Below are 19,560 nucleotides of genomic sequence, written 5' to 3'. Positions count from 1 at the left end.
GAAACGACCGAAATTTCATGTGACGTGAGAAGAAAAGCCAGAATATGGAAATTTCATTTTAAAACAAAATATAATAATTACCCCTCCACCTTGCAATGGTGACACAGCAGGTATGGGGTAGGTATATCTCAACGACACCTATCCAATGTAGATACAAGCGATGAATCCCTTCAAGGTCTCTTGATTAAGTGCCTATTCGGATCTATTCTTGAAGGTGTAAACGAGTGCTTGACAGCCACACTAAATGACTGCGCGGCAGAGGCGGACTGTACCGATACGGACGAGGCGGGAGGTTTCACGTGCACCTGCCGAGACGGCTACACCGATGCCTTCGAGACGACTCTCCCTGGTCGAGTGTGTCGAGAAGGTGCGTATTTAATCAGATTAGCACCTTCATACACACGAGGACACACTAACACAAAGATACACTCATATACACATACATACACCATGACACATACACATACACACACACACATACATGAACAACTACACATTGATATTAAAAAAAAAAGCAGCGACAGCTTCAGACCTCCCATGGCTGTGCTATAAATAATTTTAAAATCGAGAAAACCAGCAGTATCTAAAACATCGTTGGATATCGCGGATGCTTCTGCAATCCCACAAATCGGCGAAATGAGCAGAAGCTTATTCAATCACCTTTTTAAAATCAAGATCAGATAAAAAAAAATACATGGTAATGTTCAATTAACTGCGAACGATCATAAGAAAGGACGTTACCATGTATACGCTTGTTGGAGACAATAGAATGTATATTATACGTTTTATCAAACAATGCTCACAAGTTTTCGGCTTTTTTCATTTTCTGATCGTAATCACATTTCATGCTTCCCTTGAAAGTAGATCATGCAATATCTTTAATCATATACGTTCTTTCTTTTTCTTTTTCTTTCTCATTGATCTCCTACAGAAATCATTGCTACAACGAGTTCCCCTCCGACTGGATTACGTAAGCTCAACTACTTTAGATAATCGTCACCTCGTGGCGGATCCACGCCCCCCCTTTTTTTTTGGTTGAAACAAAAGAAATAAAAGGGAAAATGGGGAGGGGGAGGGTGCGTGCGCCCCCTTTAATTTTGTAAACGCACCACCTCTTTACGGAATTCGTGGAATCGCCCCTGCTCACTACTCTCCAAACTACACGTTTCGCCCGCTTTTATAAACTATGAAGAATTTCAACGTAATCTTTTTAAAGAAAAAGTATTCCCAACAATGATACATACACCGCATTATTGTAATTGCCCACTTGTTGTAATTGTAGTTGTTCTAGAGTAGATATCCTGAGGTAATTGTCCATGGGATAATTGTTCTAGAATTGTCAATAATGTTATTCGTGTTGTGATATATTCACCTACAGATGTCAAAGTCTTTTTTTTTTCCATTTGACACCCTCATTACAGCTGCTTTTAGTGATATGTGTCAGCCATGATAGTCATACGAACAAACGATAAGCTGTTTGCGGCTGATGTCGATAATAGGTCTAGTGGACATGATATCACCCCAAAGACTATTGCTTCCACAATAAACAAGATTTTTTTTTTTTCGCGTTACCGTACCATTCAAAGCTGTCCAAGTTTATCCTCTACATCTTTACGTTCTTCCCCTTATGTTAATCGCGTGATTTTTCTGTCTACTTTTCCAGCGGCGTGGGCGATTGCGGTGCTAACCATAGGCGTGTGCATCATAGTCCTCCTCATCGTGTTCTCCTTCTGTCTGTGTTACCTGGCAACTGTTGCTAGGCGTCACCGGAAGGCAAAACACTTCCACGGCGACTTCGACAAGAGGAGAATGAGGGGGTATTTAAACTCGGAGCTCGACAATGATGAGGACATTTATATGCATGGAAACGAGGTACGGCCCATATCCGCGGCATAGTACGTGTTCGCCGTATTTTCTTTGTCTTGCTTTGTTTTTATTTTGTTTCTGCACAATTCTGTGATTGTTGAATAAGATACAAAGTATAGAATACCAAGACGTACCACGAGTGTGATTTGATATGGTATTGAAGTTGCAGTGCACAAGTGTAGGCCTACGTTAAAGATATGAATTTATTACAATTTGAATTTCTGTGCTTGAATATAAGCGCCATAACACATGTGTAAAGCGTTTCGACTTTTCTTTCATTTGACTTTCTTCTGTTAATTCCATGTAATGGGGTCAAAGTGAATTCCCTAATATCTTTGTTCATTCCAATTCCGGTTTTAGAACTTTGCTTACAATCCTCGGACACGGGGGTACGACCAAATGGGGCCGTTCTTCGCCAAGAGCATCGATGGGTCGGAACGCTACGATTCTGAGCACGACTCCGTGCTCGATCCCCCTATGGAGAGATACCGCACGTCCATCTTGAGGATGGCAGACGCTCCGGCGGGAAGGACGACTACGCATGCAGGAAAAGAGAACTCGCTGGTGCCGTATTCGAGGAGAGTGGATGGACCCAACACGAGGCCGGGCGTGCAGCCCCCCTTGGAACTGCCACGCAACGACTCGCCGTTCGCCGCAGAGCACCTGATGACTCCCGACGCTCGATACTCTGCCGCCCTATCGGTGAGAGTAGCTCAATATACTGAAATAAAATTACAAAACACATGCATACATACCATCACTAGCATCGTCATCATCATTTTCATCGTCGTCGTCATCATCATTATAATCACCCCCACCACATGCATATACACACAGAGGAAGATGGAGAAGAAGAGGAAGAAAAGGAAGAGGAGGAGGAGGAGGAAGAATAAACAGAACAACATCCAAACATGCAAACATTACATTAGAAACATTGCATCGCTGCGAGCATCGGATTTCGAAGTTCCGTCTGTCATTAAACGCAGTGACATGCTTAAAAAACATTTACATGATTTACATGATTCCATCCGGACAGCCGTTTGTTTCGTTGACCTGGACTACGGAAAAATATTAATCATCTAACTTCCAATAAGATACCAATACAAATAGACAACATCAACCCATTACATTGTTATTTGGAGCATCGTGTTGGCATGTACAACATTATTGTGGAAGTGTCTTTTTGAGATCCCATTCTGTAATTAATTGCATACGCATTTAAATAGCATCATGGTATGATACGAAAACTAAGCATATAATAATAATATTGCAATCAGGAGGTTCGCAACGACATAATTTTCCCTGACAAAATAGTCGACTGGTCTGAGAGTATAGGTGGTTTAACAAAATGCACAATTACACACAGGACAGCCCCGCTTTTTTTGGTGGGGCGGGTGGGGGGGGGGGGGTCAGAAAAATAATGCAATATAAAGTGTGTATTGCAACAGCGTCTTTATCCATCTCTCTCTTTCTGTCTCCAAATGTGTGTATATATATATATATATATATATATATATACAATATATATATATATATATATATATATATATATATATATATATATATATATATATACATATACATATAATATACATATATATTGGAGTTATACTTTCTCTTCTTCTTCAAACAGGGTAAAGGACCGTCTGTGATCTACAATGACCTGGCTGGACGTTGAAGACCTGGCCTCCTCTCTCGCAGTATCACCCACTTGCCTTGATATGCCTCGCGAGATGCACCAACATCCATAGCTCATTTGTTGATTGTATTAGAATAAGATTGTTTTCGTACACTGCACTAATCATGCGTGATGGACAAAATAAGCATTCCGATACTAGCAAAAAGTCTAAATTATCATTGTAGATTTTGTATATGCGGGAATAACGAATTAGCTGGCTAAGATTGACCGCTACTAGCCCAGGTATAATAACCTTACACACAAGCGCATGTTTGTGTATAATGTTGTAATTTGATAGGTCCAATACCATGAATACAAGTTTTGTCTGACCAGTGAATATCGTGCAGTAATATTAAAACAATACCGTATAGTATTCACATTCCTTCACGAAGCAGCATGCATCTTTTAGTTTTCGCTAGTGGGGAAAGAAAGGTGAATGATTATTTTTTTAAACAATTTTCACCAAATGAAAGACAAGGTAGCATCATCAACCAAACCAATATATGCCATAGGAGAGTTAGGCAAGGCGGGTGAGGGCGCTATGCAGTATTTGTAACTTGTTTGGAAGTACAGAACATGACACGCAATGAATTATGATTTAAAGTGTTTAGTATTATGTTTTCGGCATGCACCAATGCCAAGTTCGGAAGGCGTAGAAGATATTAATTTTCATTTTCTGCACCAACGTGATGCACATGTTCATTTGCAGTTATAGGAATTATTAGCTGTAATGCGACATGTGGAGATGAAAGATTTCTTAAGAGGCTTTGTTAAAAAATTTGTCTGTTTTCGTATTCTGCCTACTGTGAAGTAAATACAATAATCTCAATTCTAGTACATCAAGAGGCCTAAATTAGAATCAAGCATAAACTTCTATAGAACTGACAGCATCACTCCCAAGGAAAGGTGTAGGCTCTAACAAAGTTTAGTTTACTAATCATTTATTTTGTTACGTGCATTTCGGCATGGAACCGGTGCGTGTATGTTGCAAGGAGTGTGTACCAGATGATGTACTTAATTTAATAGATAATAGGAGTAACTGCAGGTTGTGACTGTGAGTGTTATATGTGTATGTTTTGTGGTCAACAGAAAAAAAGGACAATTGTTTCAAGTTGGTGCTGCATTTGCAATTATTCTCATAGCTTACTATCATCATCTTGTTGTCTATAAGACCACTGATATAATTACATTTGTCGTTACCAAGGAAACGTTCGTGTTTACGGAGACTTTAGTCGCTGAATTTTTCTTATAAACTTTGTGCCAGGACCAAGAAAAACTAATGTGTTCAGTACAATAAAAAGTGCAAAATATATAAATCCAAAAATAGTAACTATTTTGTCTTTGTCCGAAACTCTCAGCATATCAGTAGAGACAGGAACAACTATACTACATGAACAAAGAGAGAGAGGGAGGGAGAGAGAGAGAGAGTGAGAGAGAGAGAGAGAGAGAGAGGGAGAGGAAGAAAGAAAGACAGAAAGAACGATTGAGATAGTGCAAAACGACACAACGCCAATGGCTGGAGGATTTTTTTTAGATGTTTGAATTATCTACAAGTTGTATTTATCCATATTCATATTCATAAAAGATATAAACGTTACATGTTCGGGTGAATTCGGCTTGCATAATCGTGTCCTTCAAAAATGATGTTTATGAGTGACAGAAAGGCGCAAATGAAGACTGACGTATGAGAACCTTTAAAGAGAATGAATTTCTTGCGTCTAAACTGCTGATGTTTGCATAATCATGTTTACACAAGTACTTAGGAACATGAAATACATTGTGATTGATTATACCGTGACATTTACTATTGGGTGATTGTCGAAGTTTTGTTTGACACAGTGACTAATCACAAACTGGTATTGATTTTGTTGTGTACTAGATGACATGCATACGAAGTACCTCTATTGTGGTTGTAGTTACACAGTACAGGATAAACGTGCAAATGCATGTAAAGTACTGTAATACAAATGTACATATAGTTAAACACGGATATGACGACATTGTCGACATGAGATCATTAAGCAACCATCGACTTGGAGCCTCGAAAAAGGAAAAGAAACGCGGATATTTGTCTTTTATTTCTAGTTCAATGAGAACCTTACCACAGTTGCTATACGTAATTTGCGTCATTCATAGATAGTATCACGTACTGTAAATCCAACACAGAAAGAAAAGCTTTTTCACACACACACATACACACACACACACACACACACACACACACATGCAAATCGCAATCATAATTACACAGAAAAGTGCTCGCGAGAGAAATATATCAAACCGCGATAATGCAGAGAAAACAACGGGAATGGATGAAACTACTATCTAAGTAAGAATATTTTGATTTTCTTGGTTAAACATGGGGTACTCTGATTACTCTATTTGGACGATTTACAAAATGGGGGGTTACAAAGTCGTAATATGTGGGGATTTTCCTCAGCGAACTGTAGCTTCTCTTGCTAAAGTCAAATACACACACACACACACACACACACACACACACACACACACACAATCACAGACAAACACTGATGCACACACCCACACGTACACGTACTCTCTCTCTCTTTCTCTCTCTCTGCAATCCATTGGCAGGAACTAGAAGTTGTATTTTGTTTGGTACGTCCTGGAGTTCTTCTTTAGGCCTATATAGATGATACCAAAAGTAGGAACGTAGGCTTATGATTGCATAGTTGGTATCAGTTGGACATTAATTTTACCACAGAAAATAAACAAAAAACAAACGTTGCGTCTTATTCTTAATGTGTGACTATGTCCATGAAAAACACAGTCTGTCTCTTGTTTTAAGGGACCAAATTGCAACTTTTGACTCTCAAATTTTGCTCCCTGTTCCAGCTGAAACTAATTAATGAGCAACAACAAAGGACAAGATCCCAAAGGATCCATTTACACCTTTTCAGCACTGGGAAACGCATGGCTTGAAGATGAAATGTGAGAACTAACTAATGTGCCATCGATTTATGCTGAAGGTAGAAATACATCCGCACGGCCGGCCTAAAAAAAATCAATGCACAGACATACATAGAAAACAGTAACATAAATCTAGATTTTAAAATCTCGATACGCACCTCTGAAACATTTTACTTCATCTCGTTTCATTTCATTTATTTCCATTTCCAACAGATAATTTCACACAATCATAAACACAACGCAAATGAATGAGAACAAAGTATTAGCTCATGACTTAAGTAGTAAGTAATAAGGTAACAAGCCCTAAAATCATTTCGGTTTCAAAGCACCGGGCTGTATAGGCATGAATCGACATGCGTTACAAAATACGATTGTCGCAATATGTGTTTGTTTGCTTGTTTGTTATTCTGTTTAATTACCCTACACCATTTCTACAAATAAAGTCTCTGAAACGTTTCAATCATTTAGCACTGTTTAGTCTCTATAGCTAAATTGTAATTATGACATGACAACTGGAGAGAGTGGATTATTCCCACTATGCAGTAATCAAAGAATTGGTGCAAAATTGTATATGGATAATGTAATTCTCTGAAGAAAAAATAAATATCTGAAAAGTATAATGACTCAATTTGCATGGAATACTGGTTCCTACATGCTGCGCGAAGGCCTGATATCTGCAGCAATGAAGTAGTCCGACATAGCGTAGAGTACGTGCAGCGTTGCAGGTAGAATTATGTATACTATAGTCTCGAGCTACTGTTCAGTGTTCCTTTATGTAGCTCAGATGCCGTTCACGACCTCGTGGCATGGGAAGGGATTTTAGCTTACCTGTTGGTTTTTCTTCTTTCTTTGTATTCCTTTTTTTCTTCTCTTTTTTTTTTTTTTTAAATCTTTGCCCCTTTTACGCAGCTTTTGTCACAGAAACACTGCATTGCCCATGTTGGAACGTAACACACATTAGTGATGTTTCCAACCAAATATCTAAAACGAAATGATGTAATCCCAATTAAACGATTAAAGTAACGTGATATCGAAATTATGAAATATCAATTTCACACAAGTCTTCTTTAGACATAAAGTATTTCATTTGAATTGTGAAAAAAAATGCGTTAGGTAATGTGTGGGTGTATATAACATAGAAGTTGCTTACTACTTAATTTGCCTTTTTTGAATGATATCAATCAACATAGTATCCAAAATTGCAGACGTTGTAGACTGAGGCAACTCCGTCATTTCATTATTTTGTGATGATATCATCATCCGGACATGTGAAGGACGGATCGGACCAGCTTCCATCTTTGCACTCCAGAGTGGCCTGGTCCTGCGACTTATCACAGGTGAAAGTTTGACTCACTCCGCTCTCGTAGACGCCTTCCGGTTGAGACGCAGGTGGAGAATTACACGGAGCTATGGTCAGAAATGGATCGAAAGAAATGAAAAGAAGGGCAGTGATAGAGACATGATTAGATTTGCGAAAAAAAAGACGCTGCGCGTGATGAAGATAGTGAAGGGTACAACTAGCATGTCATGACGAAATATAATATATAATATATAATATATAATATATAATATATAATATAGAACATATGATATATAATATATAATATATAACATATGATATCTAATATATAATACATAATATATAATATAATATATAATATGTAATATATAAATTGCTCTTCCTATGTCATCTTTGGATGGAACTTCAATAGAATAAAGTGTTTGATGATCCTCCTTATCCAGAGCCCCATCAACGCCCTAATAACTTCAACAGCTGCAAGATTACAGCCGCTACGTGATACTTTATCATCTGAGCTCGAGGATGAGTATTATTATTGGCATTTTAGTGACAAAAAAAGACACCCACCATAAAGTCGCAAACTACGGGATGGAAATCACCATACTTGTTGAACAGTTAAATTCATCTTCAGATTTATATAATGATAATAATTATATTTTACCCACACTTTACATTTTGTGGCAATATGCCACAATTACCAAAACATTGTTTGACGAGAATAAAAAATGAAAGAAAATCAAAAACGTTGAAATAATTATGCTTGTCCCCGCGTTATGATCAACAATGTCTTTCAAAACTTACTGCTGCAGTCAACGTCACTGAGCGAAAATGAGAAGGAGCCGGATAGACGCACTGTGAAAACTGCATCCGCGCTCACTGTGGCACCACCCTTATTTGCCTCCTTGATGAGTACTTCTTTGGGATAAGTCGTCAAGTCTGGGATCAGCTGGATGTTAGCATCCAGAATTGTGGGCCTGAAACATCCTTTTTGAATTTGGCATGAAATAAAGATAACGTGAGAATGATTAAAAAGAGCAATACCTCCGGGTACACTCATCTTACACACGCTCTTAGATATTCCATTCCTTGCCCTAGAAAGATATATGTATATATGAAGACTTTGTTTGCAAAAACCGATAAGTCCATTTTTGAAGATTTTGAAGTACGGTCTCTATCATAAAGTACAAAATAATACCTTTCAAATGATATATTGGTCACTGCATATAAAGGTATATTTTGAGTGTTATGGTCAAAAGAAGCACAAATTTTCTTACTATTCTCTTTATTTTTCTAGACCTTTAATGGCAAATATCTCCATTTGACAAATATGGACTTATCGGTTTTTGCAAACAAACCCTTCAATAATTTTCAATTAATTGATTCAATGATTTATGCATTCTTTTAAAATGTCTGTTATTATGTGGAGGACATGATTTCATGTTTTACAATATTTGTCATGGGAAGATTGTCAGGCAAATCAACAACACTGACAATGACAGGAATCAAGCAATGATACAGGGAACTTTGAACTCTCGTCGCAATAATTTGATCCCGCTAACAAGCGAATGCTCTTGAGAAGAACATGCTTTTCCTCAACGCAAATCCCTTTTATGATCACATGAATGCTTATAAAGGCACTGATTCAATGAACCGAGTGTAAAAGCGAAACAAAGCCACAGACATAGGAGAGAAATAGGCAAGGAGGATGAAAATCCCTAAGCAGGGGCGGATCCAGGAATTCCGTAAAGGGGAGGCGCCTATTTTGTTTTAACCAAAAATAAAGAGGGGACCGCCCCCGGTACGTCCCCCCCCCCCCTGAATCAGCCACTGCTAAGGCCTGTCAACTTAATTGGACGCATGCTCAACAACTGCTCAAGACAAGCAATAGTTTAACACCATTTTTATGGGGGTAGATGTATGCTGATATAAATGGTGTCTTTTGATTAATGCATTGGTGTAAAATCACGGGTATGAGTAACTATATTTAATGGATTACATTTTGGGTATCACAGCGTAAGCGCTAAAGAGGAGTCGATAGCGTAGGTCTCTATAGGAAACTTGCGCCGCGCGCCCGCGTACGCATTTGACTAAACCACCGGGACCATAAAAAAAAAACATTGTCATTGTCATTGTCATTGTCATTGTCATTGTCATGTGCCTTTAACATGTTGCATGCCAACAATATAGGTAACAACATATCTCTGTGTATGACTGAGACTGTTGAGTTCGGTGGCATAATTTCATAGATAAAGTGGAGATGTAGCAGGACGTGATGCAAAATAAGTCGTACCTGAACAAGCTAGTGCTGTTCCTTCCCAGTTGCCATCGTTACAGGTCAACGTACCCGTGATAGTAGGTGACGTATCGCACGAGAATGTTTGGCTTACTCCATGTTCGTACAAGCCTCTTGGGCTGGCCGCAGAGGGCGCTTCACATGGTGCTATGAGATAAAGATTTGATAAAGATGATAAAGATAAAGAGGATTCAGCTTGTAACGTTTTGCGAGATATTTAGAAACCACTGTATGAAATGTTACAGAGCATACAATTCTAAGGGGAATCAAAAGTTTATTTGATGAAAATCGCTTCTGAAATGACTGAGATATCCCAAAACAAAGTAAAACAAAGAGATCCTAATAAAAGTTGTGGCCCGTCAATTTCATTATGATCGTTTTTTTTTTTTTTTTTTTGATATCTCGGCCATTTCAAGACCAATTTTCATCAACTAAACGTTGAATCATTCTTGGAATTACATGCTTTTTCATATTTCATAAGAGGTTTCTCAATATTTCACAAAAATGTTATAAACCTAACGTTAGATCTCGACCAAAACTATACGATCCTTTTAAATAATTCGTTTAAACAAGCTATTAAAGAATAAGTATGGCACCAAGTACTCTGACATGCAGTATGGGTGGAGGGTGCCTGAAAACACCCTATCTGTAGTGGTCAGGGAAGTGTGTCAGGCCATATGTGACGAGTATGCAGATGAAGACATGACAGCCCCTTCAACCCCTGATGGATCGAGACAACTTGCTGGTGGATTCTACAAGCGGTGGAATTTTCCCCACTGTGTGGAAGCTATTGATGGCAAGCATGTGGCCATCAGAAAGCCTCCTCTGTCTGGCTCACTATAATACAACTACAAGGGCTTTTTTAGTATAATCCTGTTGGCTATAGTGGACAAGGACTACAAATTTGTCTGGTGCGATGTTGGTGGTAGGTATGATACAATAGGGGAAAGGGGGTAGGTCGAGTCAATTTAGGGGTACGTCAGATTTGTTATCACCTCACCTCCATTGTTACTGTTTCAATATTCATTTTTTGCTAAAATGATAGCAATTGGGGCAATTCATCTCAGTTTTTGCTTGATACCCTTTTTCTTCTTCAAAAACGTGCTTTAAGAATAATTAATAATGTTGGATATTTATTTCACACAAATGATCTTTTGTGTAGAAGCAAAAATCTGAAATTGATTGATTTGTTTCACTATAATGATGGTATTTTTATGTATAAATTTTCAATTGATGAGCTTCCTGACATTTTTACACATGTTCATAAGAAATAACTCTCTTCATATCTACCCAACTCGTCATCGTCATCGTACGAGAACGACTGATCTATTCTTTCGTCTTCGTTTCTAATCGCACGCCATATCAAACCATTGCTCATTGTTCGTTCGTCTTATCGGGTCATATCAACCCTTCGCTCGCCTTCGGCCACAATTTACTCAAAGAAGTGAACCGAAAAATCGTTATCCTTCGCATGTCATGTTTATCCTTCGCTTACCGTTCGTTAATCATATTTGACTTTAGTTTATAATCGGATGATTTGAAGGCAATTTTATTTGAAATCGTTGAATTCGCGCGCATTTCGTGCGTTTTTCCCATTCGTCCCCCTTCGTCCCCCTACATTCTCTCAGGTGTGAGGGGGCTTTTACACTGTAGGCCTATCGTTAAAGAACATTTTAGTGATCTTCGGTGATATAACGTCGGAACAGTCGAGATAAATATTATTTTCCATGTAATTTTTAATCACTTCATAATTCATAAACAAAGTATACTTGATAGGGTATTGCAATATTGCCCCTTTGGTCTCTTTATAAGTAGTCTTTGGAAGATTTCTAACATCATCAAAATACTTTCCCATTTGAGTTTAGGACATTTGAAATACATTTCACTTGGAAAGAAGTAAACTCCAAAAGGAAACTCCATGAAATCGCAATGAGTGACAGATAATACTTCTTGCACATGGTCGAACGATTCAACAGGGCTCAGAACCACAATCACTTGTACACACGGCATATGCAGTGAAAATCTCAACCATTGTGTCTACACAATGTATTTTGTATATAGGAAGGTGAGCAATGTACTTACCACGGCATGAGGTCTCGCTTGGAAGTGGGGACCATTCACCGTTGTTGCATGTCGTAGTTGCAGAACCATGTAATGTGTTGTAATTTTCCGCACAACTATAAGTTCCAGTTTCTCCGTGCTGGTAGGTTTCCCCTGTCTTCATCAAGGACTCCTGATTCGCCGCTGGATCCGCGCAACCCACTATAATAGTGAAAAAAAAAATAAGAATATATATATATATATATATATATATATATATATATACATACATCATACATATATATAATGTATATGCAGTGTACTCCCGTTTAAACAAACACAGTTGTAACGAAATTCTTGTTACAACGAAGTTAAAATTCAGGTTTCAAAACTACCATCTATAATATGTATCTATACATACTCTATTGTTCGGTTATAATGACATTTCGATTTAACCGCGAAGGAACACCACCGGTCCCAATGACTTCGTTATAACGGAAGTGCACTGTATTCAACTGCTTGTCTTTCTTTTTTCCTTCCAAATACATCAATCGTATCTACACAGTATGGTAGCTTCAGGAATGCCTGCTATCGTATTAAGGGTATTAAGCGAAAGATGCGTCTGCGCTGAAGCACGTGGTGAATTATTTTGTACCACAAATCATCGGCCGGCGAACAAGAACCCCACACTTGAACTCGAAGATTATCATTATAAACATCCCGCGGCCCCTGTAGAACATTTCATCATGTCTGGAACGCCACGTTTGAACGCAACCAATACAACCAATCCAACGTTGTGAATTTCTACAGATAGGAACAACTAATTATTGTCGCAAGTAATATTGTCCTGCTTCTCAACGTTGATTTGTACATTGTTTATTTATGTTTCGTTTCGTTTATATTTTTAAGGCATATTATGATATGTAAAGATGTCAATTTTTGGAAAAACGAGTTGACTACAGGTTTTGACAAATTTCAGAGGTTTCAGAGTCCGTACTGTGTAGCATTATGTCCACAATATCGTTGAAATTGTTCGATGTAATAACAACAACAACAGAAAAGGAAACTTACAGCTGCAGACGACGTCGGTCAGCGGAAATGTGAAAGAGTCGGACAGACACAGAGTGAAAGTTGCACCCGCTGTCATTGTGGAGCCATCCATACATGCCACAGTGATGAATGATCCTGCCCAGTAGGTCGTCAGGTCTGGTGTCAACTGGATGTTTGCATCTAAGCTGTCGGGTCTTTGACATTCTTATTGGACATGTTGGACGAAACACCACAATGAAACAAGAATGATTTCATTAGGAAACATAAATCACCTTTTTCCTAAGTAACTCGCACATTCTGAAATATTGCAGTCTGTATCGTACAGAAGTTCAATTTGATATAAATGTCGACTTACCTCCCGAGACTGATGCCACTGTGGAGAGATGAAGCCTGATGATGACAGTCGCAAAAGCCAATGAAAGAGTACAAAAATTCATGTTGACAGGTACCGTAGTTGGTGCTATCCCTTGATGTCCCCAACACCCTTTATTTATGGTCTGAACAAACAAACAAACAAAATGGACAAGAAAAAACAGTTTGCGTAGTCAACTGTAGACTAAAGATGTTCATGTATCTGTCTGAAACATCAATTTGCTTTTCTTCGCGGTAATGATCTTTCACAAGAACCCGGTTGGGAGCCACAGTATACCAAACTGAGTATCGGCAACTGATTGAGTAATTTCAATCCCGGAAGTCAAATAGAATTTCATTTGGACTTAAATCCCGTCTCTTTGCCTTGCTAACAATGTCAAGTAGATGGAATAGTCAAGTTGAGAGATCAAACGCGCAATCAGTTATAGCAGATACATCAAACATTAGCGCATACTTTTCTTTAAATACGCCCCCACAGAAGTGCCCCAAAAAGCAAAAGTAGAGGTCACATGATATAATACTATTGACGGTGGACCTTGTTGCAGTCGTTCCGTTGAATCTTTTACGAAAAGATGCAAAGGAAACATGTGACGAGCACACTAACGCACGCGATCTTGGGGAAACGGAATTCTGTCAATATGGCGAGTTCAAAAAAGATTGTGCACAATGCGTATCGAATCAACTGTTAGGACTTTCTTACTGAATGTATTTTTTTTTTTCGTTTTCCTTAATCGCCTCCTATTCCTGGTCCCCAGAAGTCGGGAAGAAGGGTAATCGCATGACATACTATATTTTCATGAGCAAAAATAGTATATTTTCTATTACCATGATTACCATAATCCCAAGTACGTCTCGCATCCTTTTGCAGATTTCAAGAAAAAGCTCCCAATTCAGACAACGAGGAGCATTTTTTTCCTCATAACTGATTCTTGAACTTTAAAAACAAAAGTTTGTTTTGTTTTGTTTGTTTGTTAACTTTGAGACGTAAGGAAATATGGACTTTTTTGTGTATCTCAGCCATGAATACTAGTATTTAATGTAAAGCCATTTCTTTTTAAAAGAAGAAGAAGAAGAAGAAGAAGAAGAAAATTGGTCTTACTGCATTTTGGACTTCCGGCATTTTGTGTTTGGAAGGGATTACGGTCTTTTTTTATATAAAATTGTAAAAAAAGTGATTAAATAATTCATCAAGTGATGTTGTTACATCTTATTTTTTCTACATTTGGTGATGAACATACGATGGCTGTGGTCATTGGTGGTTCTTCCAAGTTCCTTATTTGCATTAAAGTGTCTCGTGATCTAGAAAGAGAGAGAAACAAAAAACAGGAGAGGGCGCTATGTAGTACACATCGATAGGTTACGTTCATTGCATGTGTGTGTATTTCCGGTTAATTGACCAGAGTCGGGAATCTGCTATAGCCGGAAGACCCAAACTTGTAAATCATTGTCATGTAAGCCTGTGGGCCTATTATATGTATTCAGTATGTATGCTGAATTAGATTGATGACGTAATATAAATTAACGACTTCGTTTTCAATGTAATCAGTATCTGTGCTTTATTGCTATCGCCATTATCGTTATCAGTATATGATTCTTATCATCATCATCATCATTATCATCATCATCATCACCATCGCTCTTACTATTATAATTTCCAAAAATCATAAATGCTGCGTTATGTACAATTGACAAGCAAGCGTACTTACTACCCACAACTAGCCTCTCTCTATTCAAGACCCTTAGCGTTTACGTGAAGGAAAGAATACCAACTAGTAAGAAAGAGAGAGAGAGAGAGAGAGAGAGAGAGAGAGATAAAGAGAGATAAAGAAAATTAGCACAAGGAGGTAGGAAGAATTTTACACATGTAAGTGCTACTTTACATTTTTTTTTTTCAATGACAAGGATGGAAACATAACATTTTCCATACACGCAAATCCTTGTAGTAGCCCTAACTGTTTCAACACAACAGTTCTTGTAAGAAGACTAAAAATAGAAAGCACTTTTAAAAACAATTTTATGAGGTTTGCATATTTACAGCTATAAAAAAAAATCGACACAGAAATCATAATCATGATTGATGATATCCTGAAAAAATGGACAATCAGACGTATGTCCATATGTCATACATACATTGACATAGTGAATAATTACAATCGTTTATTAATCTTTTGACATAAAGGATTACATATATACATTGCATTGTCCTTGTGTACGCTCAAACAAGGCTCCACCATTCAGGACCCATAGTTTACATACAAATACATAACTATTTCAAGCTATGACGACATAGAGCCGCAAGGGAATTCATTCACATGATTTGGTCGCAGGGCAGGCAAATGTAAAAGGAAGTACACGCTTTACACGGCTTCTTTAGTCTCAACAAGTTTCTCGTTGAATGACACGGTCGGTCGCATATCCCGCGGTATAACACGCCAGAATAGGCCAATTTACTATTTTCATGAAGTTATGGTTATTTTTTCCCCCTTTGAAGCAGCTGGTAACAAGTCATTTCATCTATAATCATACCTGCAAAATCATGTTCAGTGGATTTCAAAAATACTAGGAGTGCAATTTGCATTCAATACTTGTTGCTATGTCTGGTAAGCTGGACAAGTCTGGACACATTTTTATGTATATGCCTTACATTTGTCAATTCTGGTATAAACTATGCCGCAATGGTGAAAAGCCTTTTTAAAATTTTAGAGAAAATCATTTTAATTTGTTGGCTGCCGGAATGTGAAACATGAAATCTAAAAAATTCGTACAATTCATTATGTTCTATGGAAGAAGAAGATGAAATAGATTGAAGTGAAATTCATATCCCAATAGGCTAGCAAGAAATGCGACACGCACTGTCTTACGCTTGGAGATATTGAAACATAGGACTTTTCAATGAAAGATATTACATTTTTTCTATTCAGTTCAATTATGTTTTGTGTTTGTTTTTGAATATAGAATTGTACATTATGTTCTGGTATGCAGGTACTGACCTAGGGATAATATTCTGTCATTTTTATCGATTGTGAAATAGTCATGGCGAGGTGGTAAAACTATAAAAGAGAAATTCAGAAGGAAAAGTACTTCTTATAAAGTTATTCATTCTTCGTACATGAATCATTCGTTCCTCATCACATTACCACTAATCTCTTTTCCCCTGAATTGTATATCTTCCTCAATACCAACAACCCCAAGAGATACGAAAAGAAAAAAAAAAACACACACACACGAAAAGCTAAGCGTAGAAAGGGCATTTTTTTTGTTGTTGTTGCCACTAGTGGTGATTTCTTCCCCAGCTATTAACAATGCCAATGTATTGGGTCATTAACTGTATTCTTCTGGAATACAATGTAATGGAGTCAGGGGACGAGAGGACTTCGTAACACGGGTTTTCCCCTATATATATATATATATATATATATATATATATATATATGAAGGGTTTGTTTGCAAAAACCGATAAGTCCATTTTTGAAGATTTCGAAGTACGATCTTTGTCTTAAAGTTAAAAAAGAATACCTTTTAAATGACATATTGGTCACTACATATAAAGGTATATTTTTGAAGTTATGGTCAAAAGAAGCAAAAATTTTCTTATCATTCTCTTTATTTTTCTTGACCTTTAATCGCAAATATCTCCATTTGGCAAATATGGACTTATCGGTTTTTGCAAACAAACTCTTCATATATATATATAATATATATATATATATATATATATATATATATATATATATATATATATATATATATAATATATATATATATATATATATATATATATATATATATATATATATATATATATATATATATATATATATAATATATATTATATATACTTTTTAGAGGGGTCTTCTACTTACTCTCTAGCGTATAAAATGTTGATAGATATCCCTTTTGTAAAACTAAAAGTTTTCTCCTAAGCAACAAAATTGAATGCAGCTCCACTATGTGCTATATAGCGTATCATTGATATTTCAAAAGATTCCGACAAAAACCCGACAAAGAAAATTTCTGTTTCCAAATACATTCCTCCACTTGTCTTGTTTGTCTTTATTTCGTGGGGACATTTTAAATACTAAGAAATCTTTTATGGGAGCGTCTATCACAGTGTCATAATAACAAAATAAACAATGGTAGTTTGTCTCATCATAGTGCTGGCATTATTACTGCAATATCAAATTTATCTACATTTATTTCCTTCTGTGCGTTTTCAAATAGTTCCCTTTTGCGAAACAACCGAATATCCCCATAGAAATATTATAGTTATCGGTTGGCAACATAGTAACAGCTGAAAAACAAAATGCTGCCTGTCTACGATGAATGTGGATTAATGTCACGAACGAGTTTAATACACGGGCATTGGCCTGGAGTCATAGAGGTGAATGAGGCCTGCAAATATTGACAAGTGATCATTTTCGCTCGTGTGTGTTCCCAACTTCACCACTTTCAGAAATAGCCTGCATTTGTGGTTTCAGTTCCACCCTCTTTTTATGGCCATTTGAAATCCCACTTGTACATTGTTGTACGTGCATTTGACCTTCATGTCGAGTATCAAGCCATTCTATACATAGGCTTAAACGACCAGAACAGCGGATCTTAGCTGCCTAATAAAAATCGGACATGCAATTAGTTAGAATTGATGTATTTAATGTTCCACACTTTGTTTTTAAGGCAGTCCTACATCCGCACATGTAATATAATGAAATGTTGAGGTTTTCGCCAGAAATCTTCTTTTGTTTTATATAAATTTCAAACATCTTCAAAACATGCTTATCATTTAATTTCATTTCATCCATTGGGCTCTGCAACTTTTTCCTAATTGATTTAGCGGATACATATTCAAGGTATGATGAAACTGAGGGTACATTTTGACATGATGATGTAACATACAACACGATTATCAAGACCATTAAGCAATACATCATACACTGTATTTTCCATTTTTTTCATGTTTGATGGGTTTACAGGGGCCGACGCAAAAAGAAAAAGAAAAGAAAAAACAAAACCCCAAAGCTTGAAAACGTGACGACCTTGGAAGAAACCCATAATCTGTATCGACTTATTTGATACAAGAAATACTAGAGCACGTAGATGGGGGTTGGGGTGGGGATGGGGACAGGACAGTAGATGCTCTCTGCTCAAAGCATGTCTTAAACATTTTATATGAGTTTAAGACGAGTAGAATGTAGAAATCATTACAATTGGTCAATACACAGAAAGAAACATAATCAGATGTATACATATTTGGCTTTTTAACATTTTTTTTTTCTCACAAGAAAAATTAGGTGTTTCTGTCTGAAGAAATTCGATAACGAATTACATGTCATATCCATGATACTTAATAGATCTTAATGCTGATAATATCTCAAGATTTTGTTGAAGGGATTTTTTTTTTTTTTAAATACATGTGCGTGTTGGGTATGGAAACAAGGTGCTTTTGTGTATTCAAAGTAACTCAGAGAATAATAAGTAAAGCATTTTGAAATGACACTTATTAAAAAAAATATCTATCGTGTATGTATGACATATCTGTTGAATAAGATGTATCAATTAAATGCAGGATGCGTGTGTGTTAGAGTCACGACGATTGTGTGCAAAACCTAAATTTTGTAAATCAAAATTCCCTTTGATGGAGAAGATAAGTCAAAGATATGTTGTATAAATAGGTAGAATATATCACAAATCCTTTGCTTTGCTTGTTAACATATCCTGCAGGCTTTTCGGAATTTACAATTTGTTTGAAATATTTCATAATGCTTTGTATAATAATTATATATATATATACATATATATTGGGGGGGGGGGGCTAGTTTCAACAGGATATTGTGTTTTAAAGATGTTTATCACAATGAATTCATTAATCTAATAATTCATAACCGATATCTATAAAAAAGACCCCCCCCCAAAAATCTCTTGCAGTTTTGGCTCGGTTGTAACGTCTATATTTTCAATTTCGAAACTTGCTAAACCACTTCTTAATCTAGTTTCATTTATAATTTCTTTTTACAATATTTTGAACTTAATTTT

General features: G+C 36.9%; 1 protein-coding gene across 1 annotated transcript; it reads left to right on the top strand.

Annotated features, from left to right (window-relative positions):
• The first annotated feature begins 249 nt into the window (after positions 1-249).
• On the top strand, positions 250-3,615 carry LOC140238773 (uncharacterized). The gene is made up of 5 exons (XM_072318672.1): positions 250-367; positions 932-970; positions 1,664-1,872; positions 2,227-2,568; positions 3,500-3,615. The coding sequence occupies exons 3-5, from the start codon at positions 1,810-1,812 to the stop codon at positions 3,542-3,544; spliced, it is 450 nt and encodes a 149-aa protein (XP_072174773.1). The 5' UTR covers positions 250-367; positions 932-970; positions 1,664-1,809; the 3' UTR covers positions 3,545-3,615.
• Positions 3,616-19,560: the final 15,945 nt, after the last annotated feature.

The sequence above is a fragment of the Diadema setosum genome, chromosome 15 (assembly GCF_964275005.1).
Source record: "Diadema setosum chromosome 15, eeDiaSeto1, whole genome shotgun sequence".
Classification (NCBI taxonomy): domain Eukaryota; kingdom Metazoa; phylum Echinodermata; class Echinoidea; order Diadematoida; family Diadematidae; genus Diadema; species Diadema setosum.
This window is presented reverse-complemented; position numbering and strand designations above follow the sequence as displayed.

Excerpts from the sequence above, each read along its gene's own strand:
- LOC140238773 (XM_072318672.1), top strand. The coding sequence starts at position 1,810 with ATGAGGGGGTATTTAAACTCGGAGCTCGACAATGATGAGGACATTTAT. Across the intron at positions 1,873-2,226 it reads TTTATATGCATGGAAACGAG|AACTTTGCTTACAATCCTCG; the intron begins GTACGGCCCATA and ends TTCCGGTTTTAG. Across the intron at positions 2,569-3,499 it reads GATACTCTGCCGCCCTATCG|GGTAAAGGACCGTCTGTGAT; the intron begins GTGAGAGTAGCT and ends TTCTTCAAACAG.